This window comes from Rhododendron vialii, chromosome 1a, assembly GCF_030253575.1.
Source record: "Rhododendron vialii isolate Sample 1 chromosome 1a, ASM3025357v1".
In the NCBI taxonomy this organism is placed as follows: Eukaryota; Viridiplantae; Streptophyta; class Magnoliopsida; order Ericales; family Ericaceae; genus Rhododendron; species Rhododendron vialii.
The window spans coordinates 6,332,575-6,347,978 of NC_080557.1; the positions used below are offsets into that span (position 1 = coordinate 6,332,575).

General features: G+C 38.0%; 1 protein-coding gene across 2 annotated transcripts; it reads right to left on the reverse strand.

The window, feature by feature from the left end:
- Window positions 1-1,642: 1,642 nt before the first annotated feature.
- LOC131299749 (putative disease resistance RPP13-like protein 1) lies at window positions 1,643-8,743 on the reverse strand. Of its 2 annotated transcripts, XR_009190816.1 has the most exons (3): window positions 4,412-8,743; window positions 3,357-3,980; window positions 1,643-2,021 (listed from the first exon to the last, which is right to left on the reverse strand). XR_009190816.1 is itself a non-coding variant. In XM_058325333.1 (2 exons), exon 1 carries the CDS (start codon window positions 8,656-8,658, stop codon window positions 4,420-4,422), a length of 4,239 nt encoding a protein of 1,412 aa, XP_058181316.1. In that variant the 5' UTR covers window positions 8,659-8,743; the 3' UTR covers window positions 3,140-3,980; window positions 4,412-4,419. The 2 variants fall into 2 exon arrangements, 1 of the variants encoding a protein (XP_058181316.1); XM_058325333.1 differs by lacking the exon at window positions 1,643-2,021 and having other exon boundaries at window positions 3,140-3,980.
- Between the last annotated feature and the right edge of the window lie 6,661 nt (window positions 8,744-15,404).

Below are 15,404 nucleotides of genomic sequence, written 5' to 3' on the forward strand. Positions count from 1 at the left end.
GAAGTAGATTCTTCACAATCTTCGTAGCAGAAAAAGCCTTCTCTGCTATAGCAGTCCAAACAGGTAAAACTAAGGCCAACGTCAATAGTTTGTATACCAATGGATACCCTATATCTCTTCGGGTCTCAACCATCTTTTGAGCAAGATCACCAATTCCTTTGAAATTTGAAAACTCGAAACTAGAACACACATCAATGATGAAATTCTGAAGTTGATCAGAAAGTACCAAAAGTTCAATAAACCAGAAGTCTTTAGGACAAAATTCAGCAAAGCGATTCAACCTTTTGCTTGTCAAAATTTGCAAATGAGTTGGATGGATTTAGGCGTGCAACACAAAGAGATCAGAGGAGTTATTGACAGATTTAAAAAGATAATGAGAGAAATAAGGAAGGAGGCAAAAAGGAGGTTCGCTTGACTTGCACTTTGTGACAAGATAATAACTGTTATTCTGTAAGCACATTGTATTTTGGAGGCAAAAATCCCGTGAATGGAGGTTTGCTTGCGAGTAATTAATCATTCAATCGTCTTGGGGCACCATCGCAAAGACACAAAGTGCCCCAACACCCTTCCCTATCACATATTTAGACACTCATACATTTAGTCTCTCTTTTTTTTTCTTAGACGTTTAGTCTTGAATCCCAAATGAACGTGTGATGGAGTAAGTGTCGGTACACAAGGTGATGGAACCCCAAGAGAATGTGGGGTATGTGAAAAAAAATTTGGTTTAAAATTTAGGAGCATTAATTTAGAAGTACTTTAAATTTTGTGGTTTATGGTTAGCAATCTTTTTTTTTCCCTGGTACCATTGATAATAATTAATTATTCATGGAATTTTGGCTTTTGGTTGATAAAATGTGCTACTTCTGTGCAAAATGCCAAAAGCTACGAGAATAGCCATGGAAGTTAGAGACTTCATCCTTTTTGTATTGATCTCTTTTAGCTGTAATTTTTCTTGTATATTTGTCGCGATTAGAGTTGTTTCTACTTAAAAGTGCAAAATTTCATAAAGAAGCATGACTTATCATCACATGGGGTTTGTATTATTTTTTTATTTGATGATTCGAACCCTTCACGAGTCTCATTGTGCAATTCATTCACGTAAATAATTCGGCTGGTGAAATATTGGTAATTCCGTTTTTCGAATCATTATTGTCTCGATATAAATGAACGATCACGTTCATTTTATATCTCAAGGCAATATGATTTATTAATAACTCGACTTTATTTTTAGCGGTTAAACATCAAAACCTTAAAAGGATCAAATTAACAAATGGGACCATGGAACGTCCCGTTCTCCTCACGTCGAAAATTCAGTCTCGAAAATCTAGATGTCAAATGACTATAGACCTTGACAGTGCATTGCATACCAAATTTAACTCATAAAAAGTCGCAATGAAAGGATTTTGTGATCCAACGTGGGGTAAGGTTTGGCAGTGTTCCACGGTATTGTTTTATTCAATTTTTTTCCTCCCAATTTTTTCCACGTTATTGTGCATAAAACCCTTGCACGCACTCATTAGGTTCGTACCCAAAATGTGCATGTGTGCAAGTCTTTGTGCCTTTTTGTGTATTGCTAGCATTTTCCTTCAAGTTTACAGCAACGACTAACAAGCTCGATACTAGCCAGAAAAGAGACGGGTGTGAATTGACAATGCCAGTGATACTCATTTTGCAGACACGCTTACACACTCATTTTCTGAGTTTTTGGGTACGAATAGCATCTCACTCAAACACAAATCGTCAAAATAATACACACATGCATACACAAGCACCTACACTAGCACAAGAGGTGGACCCACATGCCCCACACATGTATACAAACACTTAGACGCACTCATGGGATGCGCAAACAAACAAGGATACCTGAAAAGCTAATGAGCAAAGATAGTGCATTGCAGTAATAGTTGATTCCAAATGAGGCGATGGAGCCAAAAACAAGAGCAGCACATGTTGATTTTGCGTGAGGATACGAATAGATCATATCCCATACCAGCAATATCACGATCATTGTCAGCTATCACCTGGAAGAAAAGAAAGAAGGAAATTGAGAAAGCATCAGCCTCCATATATAGGAAAATAATATGAAGTCACGTAACGTCTCTAAAGGTTCATTTGATTAAGAAGAAAAAGATAACGGAGAGTGAAAAAAGAGGAAAAGTGAAGTGACAAAATTAAAAAGGAAAAAGAATGTTTATTTTCTTGAAAGCATTTTCATTTTAAACTTAAAGAGCGATCGCAAATGCTGCGAATAGGAGAAAATAGAATGCTGCGAATAGCGGCGCCCTTATTTTGTTGACACAAAATCAAGGCAACTTTTGAGAGGTAGTAAATCAACGCTATGTCGTTAGACTTTCATCAATATAACTTCTCACTTTTGTTGCGCACACAAAAAAATCACATGTGCGTACATTATCACGTCTACGATTTTCTTGCAACGTCTGCGATCTTCTCTGCAAGAGAGAATCTAAGTGTTAAACGTTGGTTGAACAACTAACCATCTTCAATGCCAGGTTCTTTACTGTAGCAATCTTTTAGAATTGCATGGCTTGTTATATTACTTACTGTTATTATTTGTTTTCAATATTCAGACCATAACGAATCAGGCAAACTTTCGGTCACTTTGAGGTTTTGCACGTTTGGCGGTAGTTAGATTCGATCCCGAACTCGGCGACCATTACCCACAAAATCCCACTTCCAAATCTCTCGGAGGAATCTCTAGGAAATCCATCTCGGTAAGAGATCCTCCATCAGTTTTGTTCCCTAGCAAAGTTCGAATATTTATCGATGACATGAATTTCCAAGAACCTTTCTTTTTATAATTGGATGTTCGAATCAACAATTTTAGAATCAAAGAATTTATAGACAGGCAAACCTCCATCCCAGATTTAGCACGTTTGGTTTTATTGTGATTCCGCAACCACTGCCATTAAAATCCCATTTCGAAATCATCTCGGTAAGAACTAAGAAACCCTCCATCTGTATTTTTTCCCCTAACAAATGATCATAATTCAATGAAAATCAAAAGCTACATGGGTTCGTTTTGATTTCAGTTTGCCAAAGTTGCTCCTGTTGCCAAAGTTGCTCCAAAGTTGCTCCTGCAAATGTGAAATTTAAAATGCAGATAACGATTTGCACAACATTCACAATAATGTTCTGTTTTTTTGTAAGAAAAGTGAATGACGTCTTTACGTACACAAGTAATTTGTACAGGAGTTTTCCTATTCTCACACTTTTCTATCATTCTCTTGGTCAGAGAACCAAAGAAAAGTCAACTTTATTTTTTTTTTTTAATCTTTTCATCTCTTTCTACCATTCTCTTTCTAACCAAACAGACACAAAAGCATATTACATCATACCGCTCGATTCTAGGATCCTCCTCGGAGATGTTCTACTCGACCTTGTCTGTAATATTGGCACCAACATCAGCAGCTTTTCCATGAATACCTCCACTTCCTCTGCCAAAAACAGGACCATAGAAAACCCATCAAGGCTGAAACCAGTTACAGACAAAGAGGACTTCCTTTCGAAGGTGAGATCACCACCGGGCTTAAAGAATAACCCCCTCCTAAGTGCAGCCATGATCTTATATACAATAACACCACACATACTCTTGCCTTTTTCGGAGTGAAAACTCCTCTCCAATGGAAATTCACCCACTCTTTTCAAATCTCACAATAAAATTGAACAATCTGTACAAGAAATAGCTGTTATTGACACTTGGTGCGCGCTTCCAATCATCGCCGTACTACATATGTGCAAAACCAAAGGCCATTTGCAGCAAGAAGGAAACCCATGACTGCACCGGAATAAAGACGCCTTGATAAGAGACTTCCCAACATCCTTTCTTGCCTCTAAGGTGGTTCTGGAATTTGCATAGGTATCTAGCTGGGAACCTCTGAAGTGACAGCACCCAACAAGAAAGATATTGCGCATTCCAGTGCTGTCATAAGAACAAGGCTGACTCTCTGTTCTGAGTCCATCTATACATGCAAACAATGGAAAACGAGGATTAATACGGGAAAAGCAACCATGAAAACAACTTCTTACAAGGGCATGTCTTGAATCACAGGATAAAGAACATGAACATTGAGGAATCTCCACTGACAAGTTAGAACGTTTGGGCAGAAACAAAATGAAAACATTAAGTTTGGAAGCATTGAATCCCGTCTCTCTTCCTCTTGTTGCAAAGTATTACCCAAGCAATAATCTCAATTTGGTGTTCATTGCACCACTAAATATGTAATTCCGTTGCCGAAAAAAATGTAGTAGAATCATGAACAGTGTTTGCATCATTTTAATTTTTACAATCTCTGCTCGTACATATATGCAGATATCATGTGGTACATGTGCAGTGGGTCGATGATGTAGCGAAATCAGTTGAACTAACATGCCAAAGGGAAAGTTAACAAACCTGGGCCATTAGCTGCTTGGGTCACACACGAATCTTTCGTCAATCATGACTTCAGGAATGTGTGCAATGAAGCGCCAATATTGGCCTTTCCTCTTTTCACATTGTCGATTCAGTATCGGACATTCTATGATCCGCAAACACAAAAGCGAGGGAGGCAGCCCTTGCTCCGGAAACGATGCGAGCTTGGGGCAGCAACCGATGTACAATTTCGAAAGCGAGGGAGGCAGTCTTAGCTCTGAAATGGACGTGAGCTTGGGGCAGTTTCTGATTTCAAGTCGTTCAAGAGAGACTAGAATTTCCAAGTCCTTGAAAGATAGCTTCTCCAGATTTGGGAAGCTCTGGATGTCCAGAACGACCAGAGAGGAGGGAAACGACAACATCCCATCTTCTGGAAAGCTCACCCCATCACAATTCTCAAGGGAGAGTTCTCTGAGAGAGTACAATCGGTGCAAGCCACACAGCTTACCGATGTCAAAATAGTAGATGGTAAGTTTAGTGAGGTTGGTTAAGTTGGAGGAAGTTCCTTCATCCAGAATGTGGGAGAGGAGTCCTGTACCCGCAGGAAAACCACGTACGGACAGCTCTACAACAGAAGCGAGGCGGTTGTTGTTGTACGCGTGGTTTGGAAGGTGCTCGAGTTTCTCGCAGCTATAGATATCAAAATACCTGAAATTGGTTGTGGGAAACCATCCTTCCGGAAGGGACTCCAGATTACCACACCCATATATCACCAGTCGACTGAGATTCTTGAGACCATTATTATTTTGCATGACATCTGGTAGGGTTTTGAGGCACTCACACTGATAGATAAAAATAGATTCAAGAGACGGACAATTGATCTTAATCCCCTCATCTGCTATTAGCGAATTTAGTTCTGCACACCAAGTAACCTGCAGTTTTTTGAGAGCGGGCGGGAGCCCACTTCCGGAACTTAAGTACGGCAGGGATGGACAGCAATCAATACACAGCTTCTCAAGATTATTCAGCAACGTCAAATCAGGTAGGGACACCAGCCCATCACAGTCATAAATCTGCAGCTCTTTCAGCGTAGACGGCAAGACAGGGAAAGAGATGAGGCGTGGACAGTGTAAGATGGAAAGCTCTTGAAGAGATTTGAGGTTATCTCCTTCTTCTCTTGCAAACAAGGAAATAAGTTGGGGGCAACCATCAATAGTGAGACATCGGAGGGCAGGGAGACGGTTTTGTAGTCTCACCTCGTCGTCCCACAATGTTGTGAGTTCTTCGAAACGCCAGAGAAATAACTCTTGGATTCCCGTCAGCCCTTGAAAAACCCAACTGGGTAGGCATGTGTGACCCCGAATATTTCCCATTTCGAGGGAAGTCAGCGAGTTCAAGAGGCTATGGCTTGAGTTTTTGAGCACTACTTGATCACCAACTTCTGAACTACCCAATGAGTCGGCAATCGAAACATCTTTTAGACACAAGGACACGAGTGAGTCAAAGTGAAGCGTATTCCACACATCATTCAGCTTTGAAGGGCTTGGGATCCATGCAACCACCAACACCGGGCACTCCTTCACATCCAGATTTCTCAGCCGAGGAAGATTTCTTGGCAACTCGTGCGAAAGCTTGGGACATCTTTCAATGGAGAGCTCTGATAGGCGAGCAAATGCTTGAGCTCCCTCCTCGACTCCAAAAGGAGTCCACTCATTCCATTCGGGCATGTCTTTGAAGGATAAAATCTCCAGAGCTGGGAAAGGATTTGCGGGACCCAAGCCATAAAACTCAAGTCCAACATTACCTACTGCCTTCATTCCTTGAATGTAGAGTTTTGCAAGCGAGGGTAACTGCCCCAAAGGTGGCAAGGAAGTGCATTTTTCACAATTTTGGAACTTCAAGCAGACAATGTTGGAGAACAAAGAATTCCCAATCCAATTTGGGAATGTGAAGCCACCGTAACCATTAATGGAAAGCTCTTTTAAGTTCTTGTGAGGCTCTAGCATATCAAGCACTTGTGATTCAACATTTTCATTGTGAGAATTATCCGAGATGTTACTCCACTCCATCCTTAGCACATTTAAACCTTGTTTATCCTTCAAGTTGGCCCTCCTCGCATCTGGAGCATTTGTCACAGTCTTCAACCCTGATATGCTAAGTGTCCCTCTAAGATGAATCAAGCTGCCCAGCTCAGTTATCATGGACCCGTTGCCATTGCCAACAATGAAGTTTGATAAAGTTTGGAGACTTTTCAATTTTCCAATTTTTGGTGGCATTTCTTGCAAGGAATCTGCACCAGTAACATCGAGATGACGCAAACTAATCAAGTCGCTAGTGTTTGCAGGCAAATTCTTAAGATTTTTACAATCTCTCAAAATTAGCGTTTGTAGGTTGTAAAGAGTGCCTATTAATTCTGGTAACATTAAAACCAAGGCACATGAAAGGTCAAGGTACCTCACATGCTTCAAATCCCCAATCGAATTGGAAAGTTCACCTATTAGATATCTTTGCAAACTAAGCACACGTAAACGTTTGAGACTCGGTAACAGACGAAGGGGAACATCGCTAGTCAAGTAGGACTTATCTTGATATCTAGACCCACATGGTAAAAAAGTTCGCAAATTTTTGGCTTTGTGAAAGGCCTCAAACTTCTTTATGCCATCACTATACCCACGTGAGTAGGATGAATGTCGAGCTTTACTGATACTTTCATCTCCTTCACTCTCTTTCAGCTTTTCAATTTCCTCCAGCCTAAAACAAGTTTTTCTTGCAAAAAACTGAGCCAAATCATTGATGAGGTCATGCATAACAAATAGTTCACCACTACTTGATCGTTGAAAAAATGACCTTGATAACAATTCATGGAAGTACTCACAACCAAGATCTTCCATTTGCCTTTCCCCTGTTTGCTTCGGAACTAAGCCTTCTGCCATCCACAAGAAAACTATTTCCTCCTCCTCAAATTCGTAATCCTTGGGCAAAATGGAACAATATGCAAAACACTTCTTCAAATGCGAAGGGAGGTGATAGTAACTTAATCTCAAAGCTGGAAGAATGTGACTTTCCTCTTCTGATAACTCCCATATTTTACTTTTTAATACTCCTTTCCATTCATCATCGGTCAACTTGCACCGTAGAAGGCCACCAAGTGTCCTAGCTGCCAAAGGCAAACCTTTACATTTTTTCATAATTTCCTTACCAATTGAAACCAAATTTTGATTTGCATCCATACTTCTACCCTCAAATGCATGTTGTGCAAACACTAACCAACACTCATCCTCGGATAGTTCCTTTAGGGAGTGATATTTATTGGGTCCAGCCATTGTAAATGCAACATCACTATTGCGTGTTGTTACAATGACTTTACTTCCCGGGGCCCCATCATTGAAAGGACTCTTTAAACTACTCCAGTCACCATGGTTTTTGTTCCACACATCATCAAGAACAATCAAGAACTTTTTCCCGGCCAAAGCCTTTTGTAGCTCAACTTGCACTTGAGCCAAGGCTTTAAACTCGCAGGTCTTGGAAGTGACAAACTCAAGAATCGCTTTTGTCACTCCAACAATGTCAAACACTTCTGATACACAGACCCATGCTTTCATCTCAAAATGCTTGTCTACCATCTCATCTTTATAGACCATCTGAGCAAGGGTGGTCTTGCCGACCCCACCCATACCCACAATCGGGACTACACCAACTTTGTTATCACCAGACTGTTCACTCATGAGCAACTCTATTATCGCATTTTTATCATTATCCCTACCATACAAACAAGGCTCAATTATCAAAGGCGAAGTGGGTTGTCTTTGTGAAGCTTGACCACACCACCCTGCAGCAATGTTTTTCAAGCCAAGCCCCATTCTCCGATTAAAAAGGTCTTGCAACCTTGTACTGATCTCGTTCATCTCGGACCTCATTCTAAAATCAGACACTAACATGCTTGGATTAAAACTTGTGCAGCAATTAGGTATGAGTGCACGTACCGTGCTAGTGCTAGCTCGATGCTCTTCCTTCACCTTCCGTCGCAAAGCTTCGGTAGCGAACTCATCCAGTAAGTCATCCATATCATAACTCAAGTCTTCAAGATCAGAGAGCCACAAATTAACACCCAGATTCGTGATTTGTTTCTCCTCAGCATCCGCAACCACCGCCTGAACTTGTGCCAACATGCTGCTCCATTTCGTCAGCTGAGTACCAATCCGCTCCGTACGTGCAAAGTTCCACAGATCGCCGGATGCTAACCTATCAACTAGCACGTTAACGAAAGCACCAAGGAATATTTCGGCCATTTTTTTTGCTCTGTGGAAAATGAAGTTGTGTTGCACAGAGAAAACCAAAGGGTGATACGCGTGAATGCTGATTGATATTCACCAAAGTTTTGCTAGTTGGAAACTGGAGGCTGATGAGTGTGGGCCCCCCAAGAGGAATCTGCTTTTTTTCTTCATCATTGACTCATTGTTCATTTACTGTACTTGAATTATCAAGATCAACTAATCTAATTGACATCATACATGTACTGATGTACACATTTAAAGCCCATTTGGATTGTGAGGAAGTGTGTAATAAGAAATGGGAATACGAAAATCAATCAAGAAATATCATTTTTGTAATTTTCTCTCTTCATTTGTAACTTCACACGCTAAAAATAAAAATTGGAGTGATTAATTTAGAAAGTGCAAAAATCACTATTACTTGGCAAAACTCTACATGAACATAATGGAGGGTCCTTCTCCTTGAAAATTTTCTCATGGGAGAGAGAAAGTCAATAATGGAGTCTCCAATGTTAATTGAGAAGAATAATCTGAATGTACCCCTACACAAGGAAGGACTTTCGGGCGGATGAGTTTGTACGGTCGTTTTTCTACAGTTTTCTAGAATTATATGTAGGAGTAGAAGTTAATTTTTTCGCCACCGGCCAATAGGTTTTGTTTTAAAGTTCAGACACTTGTCACTTGCCCAACTAATTTTTATTTTGAAAAACATCAATAATCATCGTGCATCAATAAAAACTTTGACACGAAGCTCAATTTCTTCAATTTCCTCATCCAGTTATAGGGGTAAATTAGCCCCAAAGTATCAACGAAGTGCCATTTTGGTCTCCAGTATAAAAATTGTTGATCGGGGCATTGGGAAGAAAATTGGCACTGCTAATACTTTGAGGAACATCGATAAAATGACACTTCAATATGCCCTACCATTGTTGTAAATAAATTATCTATTGTAGACATTGTTAACTTTGGTTTCTGAAAACCACTTTCTCTCTCTTAGCACAGTCCCCAATAAGAATTTTTTCCAATTATTACTGTCACTTATCTATCTATATCTCTTCACTTATTATTCTAAAGAAGTAAAATGAAATTAATGTAATCAATTTTAGGGTCACTAAGGAAGTTCAAGTTGACTAAGTGCAATAAAAGTAAAAGAAAACAATTTGATTTTGACACTCCACTTTTAGCCATTGGTACTCTACTTTTTTTTTCCTATTTGAAATTATAACAATATCCTTCTATATGTGAGAAAGTGGATGAGTACTAACAAAATAAAGGGTAGCTTGGTAATTTCATTGCATATGTGGTGCGATGACCGTTCGTCCACCGCACGTCTATTGGAGTCCACTTTGGACCCCACAAAAATACAGAAAAATATTTATAAATTTTAAAATAATATTTTATGGGGACCTGTAAAAAATTAGTTTCAATGGATATCGGTAGATATGTTTTTTGAATTTATAGAGGCAAAAACTGCGAAATTGAGCAGTTTCACTCCTATAAATTCAAAAAACATACCTACCGATGTCCGTTGGAGCTGATTTTTTATAAGGCCCCATGAAATATTATTTTGAAATTTATGAATATTTTTCTGTATTTTTATAGAGCCCGAAATAGCCCAATAAACATGCAGTGAATCGGTCACCACATCCCATGCGGTGTACCTACTTTCTGATTGCGAAAATAACTTTTGAGAAAGGAAATTGATTCATCCTTTTTTCCTAGAAAAATACTAGGGGTGTCAAATGGGCGGGTTTGGATCAAAATGGGTAAGTAGCAAGTGGGTTGGGTCTTTAATGGGTCATTGACCCATTTAGACCCATTAATTATGAGTCTAATTACCCATACCCAACCCAACCCATTTATTTAAAAGCAAACCCGACCCGCCCATTAACCCAATTACATACTATATACTAAAATGACTAAAATACATATGTACACTAAAATGACCATATTACCCCTGTAAATTTAAAAGACTAAAATACCATGTACACTAAAGTTACCATACTATCCCTCTACTACAAAATGACCAAATTACCCCTGTACACTTAATTACCATATTTGTCACTCTTAATTACCGAATCGCAACGTATTTAAGTGGCTTATTATTATTTTTTGTCTTTATTCAAATATTTTTCGCATTTGTTAGTTTTTTGTCAAATTTTTGAGAATTATTGCTTTGTCATGACGAGAAGAATCTAAAAAGTAAAAAATTACGATCGAAATTCATATTTTTTTGAATAAAGATGAAAAAATTGGCTTATTTTTGTCTTCATTCAATTTTTTTTTACTTTTTAGGTTTCGATCATAATTTTTTACTTTTTAGATTCCTCCTGTCGTGTCGAAGCAATAATCCACAAAAAATTAATGAAAAAGAAACAAATGCGAAAAAAATTGAATAAGGATAAAAAAACAAACCACAAACAAAGCCAACTTTCCATTCATGATAAGTTGAATTTTCTATTCGATCAGAATCAAAACTAGCCCGTTGCAAGAAAAATCGAATTTTTTTGTCTTTGTTCAATTTTTTTTCTTATTTGATAGTTTTGCGTCAAACTTTTGTGACTTAGTGATTGGTCTCGTTAAGAAAAATCGAAAAAGTAAAAAATTATGATCGAAACTCATAAATTTTTAATCCAAATCCTATGCGGGACTAAATACCACGAGAGAAACTTAATTCACAGCGGAGCCGTGAATACGCGCAATTTCACTAGTCCATTCGCGCAATCAATGGATGAGATGTGTTTTCAATTTGGACTTGTCAAAAATAATTGTTACCGGTCATAATTGATTTTTAAAATGGTCCAAAATATTTTTGGACGCGAGTGTTTAACACAGAAGAATTGAATAAACGCTACAGAGAGAGAATCATTTCATTCGTGGACAATGGAGTATGTGCATTAAGAAATGGATAGAGAGAGAGAGAGAGAGAGAGAGAGAGAGAGACATTTCATCCCTGGACAATGGAGTATGTGCAGAAGAAATGGATTCCGTCGGGGGACTTCTGCCGTTCAGCTTTATTTTTTTTTATGGGTTACTTTCATGACCCATTGGATCATTTAAGTTGACCCAATTAATGTCCAATTAAGATCCAATAAATAATGGGTTAGTTGGGTTTGGATCCATTTTTACCCAACTAATAAATGGGTTGGGTTGGGTCTATTTTTTAGTTAATGGATATGGGTTTGTTAATGGGTCTGGGTTCAATTTGCCACCCCTAAAAAATAATACCAATGAAAGAGAAAGAGGCCACTAGCAAGCAAGACTCCACACATGGTAGGAAAAGGAGAATACGCAGGTCCACGAGAGATTGGTGGTTGTGGGGTCTTGCATGGCCCTCCTCCTTGAAATTTCTCTCAATGGAGAGAGAGAGTATAATGCAATGAAAAAAAGAATAATGGATGGCCCTCCTCCTTGAAATTTCTCTCAGGGCCTCTTTGAAAATTTCAGAAAAGAAGGAAGGAGGAGAGAGAAGAAAATAATTTTTTATCATTACCTGGTGAATAGTTGTTAGGTAGAAATAACTAACAACCGTTCAAAAAGGAAAAATTGAGTCATGTTTGCAGAAGCTGCTGCAAAGTTATTTTGGTGCCGAGGTAAAATAGCTACAAATGTTAGTTTTGTTAAGCTGATAAACTTGCTCTTATATTCAAAGTTTCAAACCAAACCTCTTCCAAATTCACGGCACGTGAAATGGGACTTGGGATGTTGGACGGAAGGATTGTGCTGCGCAGTGTGTTGTACATGGTAAATCGCCTCCGCTCCAGTCTTGTTCTGATGATCGAAAACGTTCACTTCGTAGAATTTGTCGAGTAGAACAAGTATAATAAAATCAGCTCGATCGGATATCATTAAGTACATCATCCGAACATTATTATCTTGAAATTATTAAGTGTACCAAAAAACAGTGGATTTTGATAGGCCACTAAGCAAAGTGTTTAACCATTAGCCAATACTAGTAGTAGATAAGACTAGCTCCTTTCCGATTACCGAAACATAAAAACAAAAAGAGAAGGAAGTAAACGGCGTCAAGTCGATTGAATCCACAGAAACGGAGTAGATCTTGGCAAAGCAAATTAGCTTCCAATAATCTTACGTCTGAACGAGGGAGACACCGATGGGATTGAGAAAGAAGTAAACGGCGTCAAGTTTCCGTTGATAAAACCCGTCTGATTTGAACAGATGCTGGGTCCTTAGGAGTGATGACCGTAACGCCGCTCCTCAGAACGCATGCGCTTCCGTTTGTGTTTTTGTTTTTCTCATCTATATTTCCTTTTTTTTTTCCCATTTTTAAATCTCTGAAAATATTTTAAAAACTCGTTTAAGTATGTTAAGGTTTATGTCATATTTGATAATTCTAAAAGTTTCGGGAACAAGAATTAAGTGGGTTTATGAAAATAAATTATCTATATACACGATTAAAGAATCTTAAACAGAAATCATGCTACTAAGTTAACTTGATATTTCTTTCTTATTTCGCTAATATTAGGACTATTAAGTATAATGATGCACTATATCTGAGAAAATTTTAATGTGGCCAATGAATGAAATAAGCCACCTAATACATTTTTTTTACTTATATATATATATATATATATATATATATATATACACACACATACACACACACACTTTCCGTATTATGTTAGGTTCCGGTGAGGGGGATCCCTCATTTTATTAAAATGCGGGACTCCCCTTCCCGATTGAATTTCGATGATCCGAGCCGCTCAAAGTGATCAGAACGTGATTTTAATGGTCCTTGTGAGAAATCAGCAAAAAAAATGACCGGGAAGGGCTTTATCCGAGCAGTTTTCATTGAACGGTTCAAAAAAAACTGCTTGGATGACGCCCTTCCTGGTCATTTTTTTTGCAGATTTCTCGCGGGGACCCTTAAAATTACATTCTGCACACATTGAACGGTTCGGATTTTCAAAATTTGATCGGAAAATGAAAGTCCCTCATTTTGTTAAAATGAGGGATCCCTCACTTGAAAATTCCTATATATATATACACACACACACACTCTTTCCGTATTATGTTAGTTTTGACACTTTCTCATGAAAACAAATATTCTTCTGATATATATATATACACACACACACACACACACACACTCTTTCCATATTAGTTTTCGGTCATTTTGGGGATACCATAATTTTTGGCATAACTTTACCATTAGGAGCATAACTAAAATCAATTACAAGTATAACAGAACCCAAACAAGGTATAACCAAAGAATATCCACAAAACCAACCAAGGCGTAACTAAACCCAACCAAGGCATAACAAATAAGTTATGCCTTGCTATGGTTTTGGTTATGCCTTGCTATGGTTCTGTTATGCTTGTAATGGGTTTTGGTTATACTCATAATGGTTTTGCTATGCCAAAAGTTACGGTGTCTCCAAAATGACCGGGGACACCGAAGTCATTCCCTCCATATTATGTTAGTTTTGACACTTTCTCATGAAAGATGATGCTATGGTGTCCCCGGTCATTTTGGGGACACCGTAATTTTTTGCATAACTTTACCATTATGAGTATAACTAAAATCCATTACAAGCATAACAGAATCCAAACAAGACATAACTAAGAAATATCCAAAAAACCAACCAAGTCATAACCAAATCCAACTAAGGCATAACAAACAAGTTATGTCTTGCTGTGGTTTTGGTTATGCTTTGTTGTGGTTCTGTTATGCTTGTAATGGATTTTAGTTATACTCATAATGGTTTTGTTATGTCAAAAGTTACGGTGTTCCCAAAATAACCGGGGACACCGAAATCATTTCCTCTCACGAAAACAAGTATTCTTCTGAAGCAGGGGAGTAGGTGAATGTTCAATCTGGTCGGTCAGGTCTCAGGACAGAGTGAACTTTTATTAAACTTAGGTGAGATGTGGTTGAAATTTGAAGAATACTGTATAATATAAATAAAGGACAACAACGTAATATGAAAAAGAAAGGGGGTCAGGCCCGTTCCAATTTCTTTAAAAATTAACTTTTAGAAAAAAAAATAATTTTAAGCTAAAAAATCGATCTTTATTTATTATATTTGAACTTGATATTCTTCGTCCGTGACTCCACTTGATCTCTGTTCATTTACTGTACCTCCGTTTTATAAGATTTGGCAGCTGATTTTGCCATTCTTCCTATTTGTTAATGTCAATCTCCTTTTTGTTTTTATTAGAGTGAATTTACTAAAACACCCTTGCATTTGGAAAGTGAGAAAAAACTAGCATCATAAAGTGCAAGGGTATTTTAGTAAATTCACTCTAATAAAAAACAAAAAGGACAGTTGCATTAACAAATAGGAAAGTGGCAAAATCATTAGCCGAAGATTTTCAAATATGCACTACCAAGTTCAACTTAAATCTAATTGACCTCATTCACACATTGATGAATATAATTAAATAGGATACATAAGTGAAAAATAACTGTGTCATTAATTAGTCAACGCAAAGTGGGAAAAAAAATTAGTAACCAAGATATATAGGAGAATGAGAAGTGAAATGAATTTTCAAATATGCACTACCAAGTTCAACTTAAATCTAATTGAACTCATTCACACATTGATGAATATAATTAAATAGGATACATAAGTGAAAAATAACTGTGTCATTAATTAGTCAACGCAAAGTGGGAAAAAAAATTAGTAACCAAGATATATAGGAGAATGAGAAGTGAAATGAATTGAATGTAACCAATTTGAGGGTTTGCTAAGGAAAGTCGAGAGGCGCGGGAGCTACTGTCCCTTTAAGGGGCAGCAGCC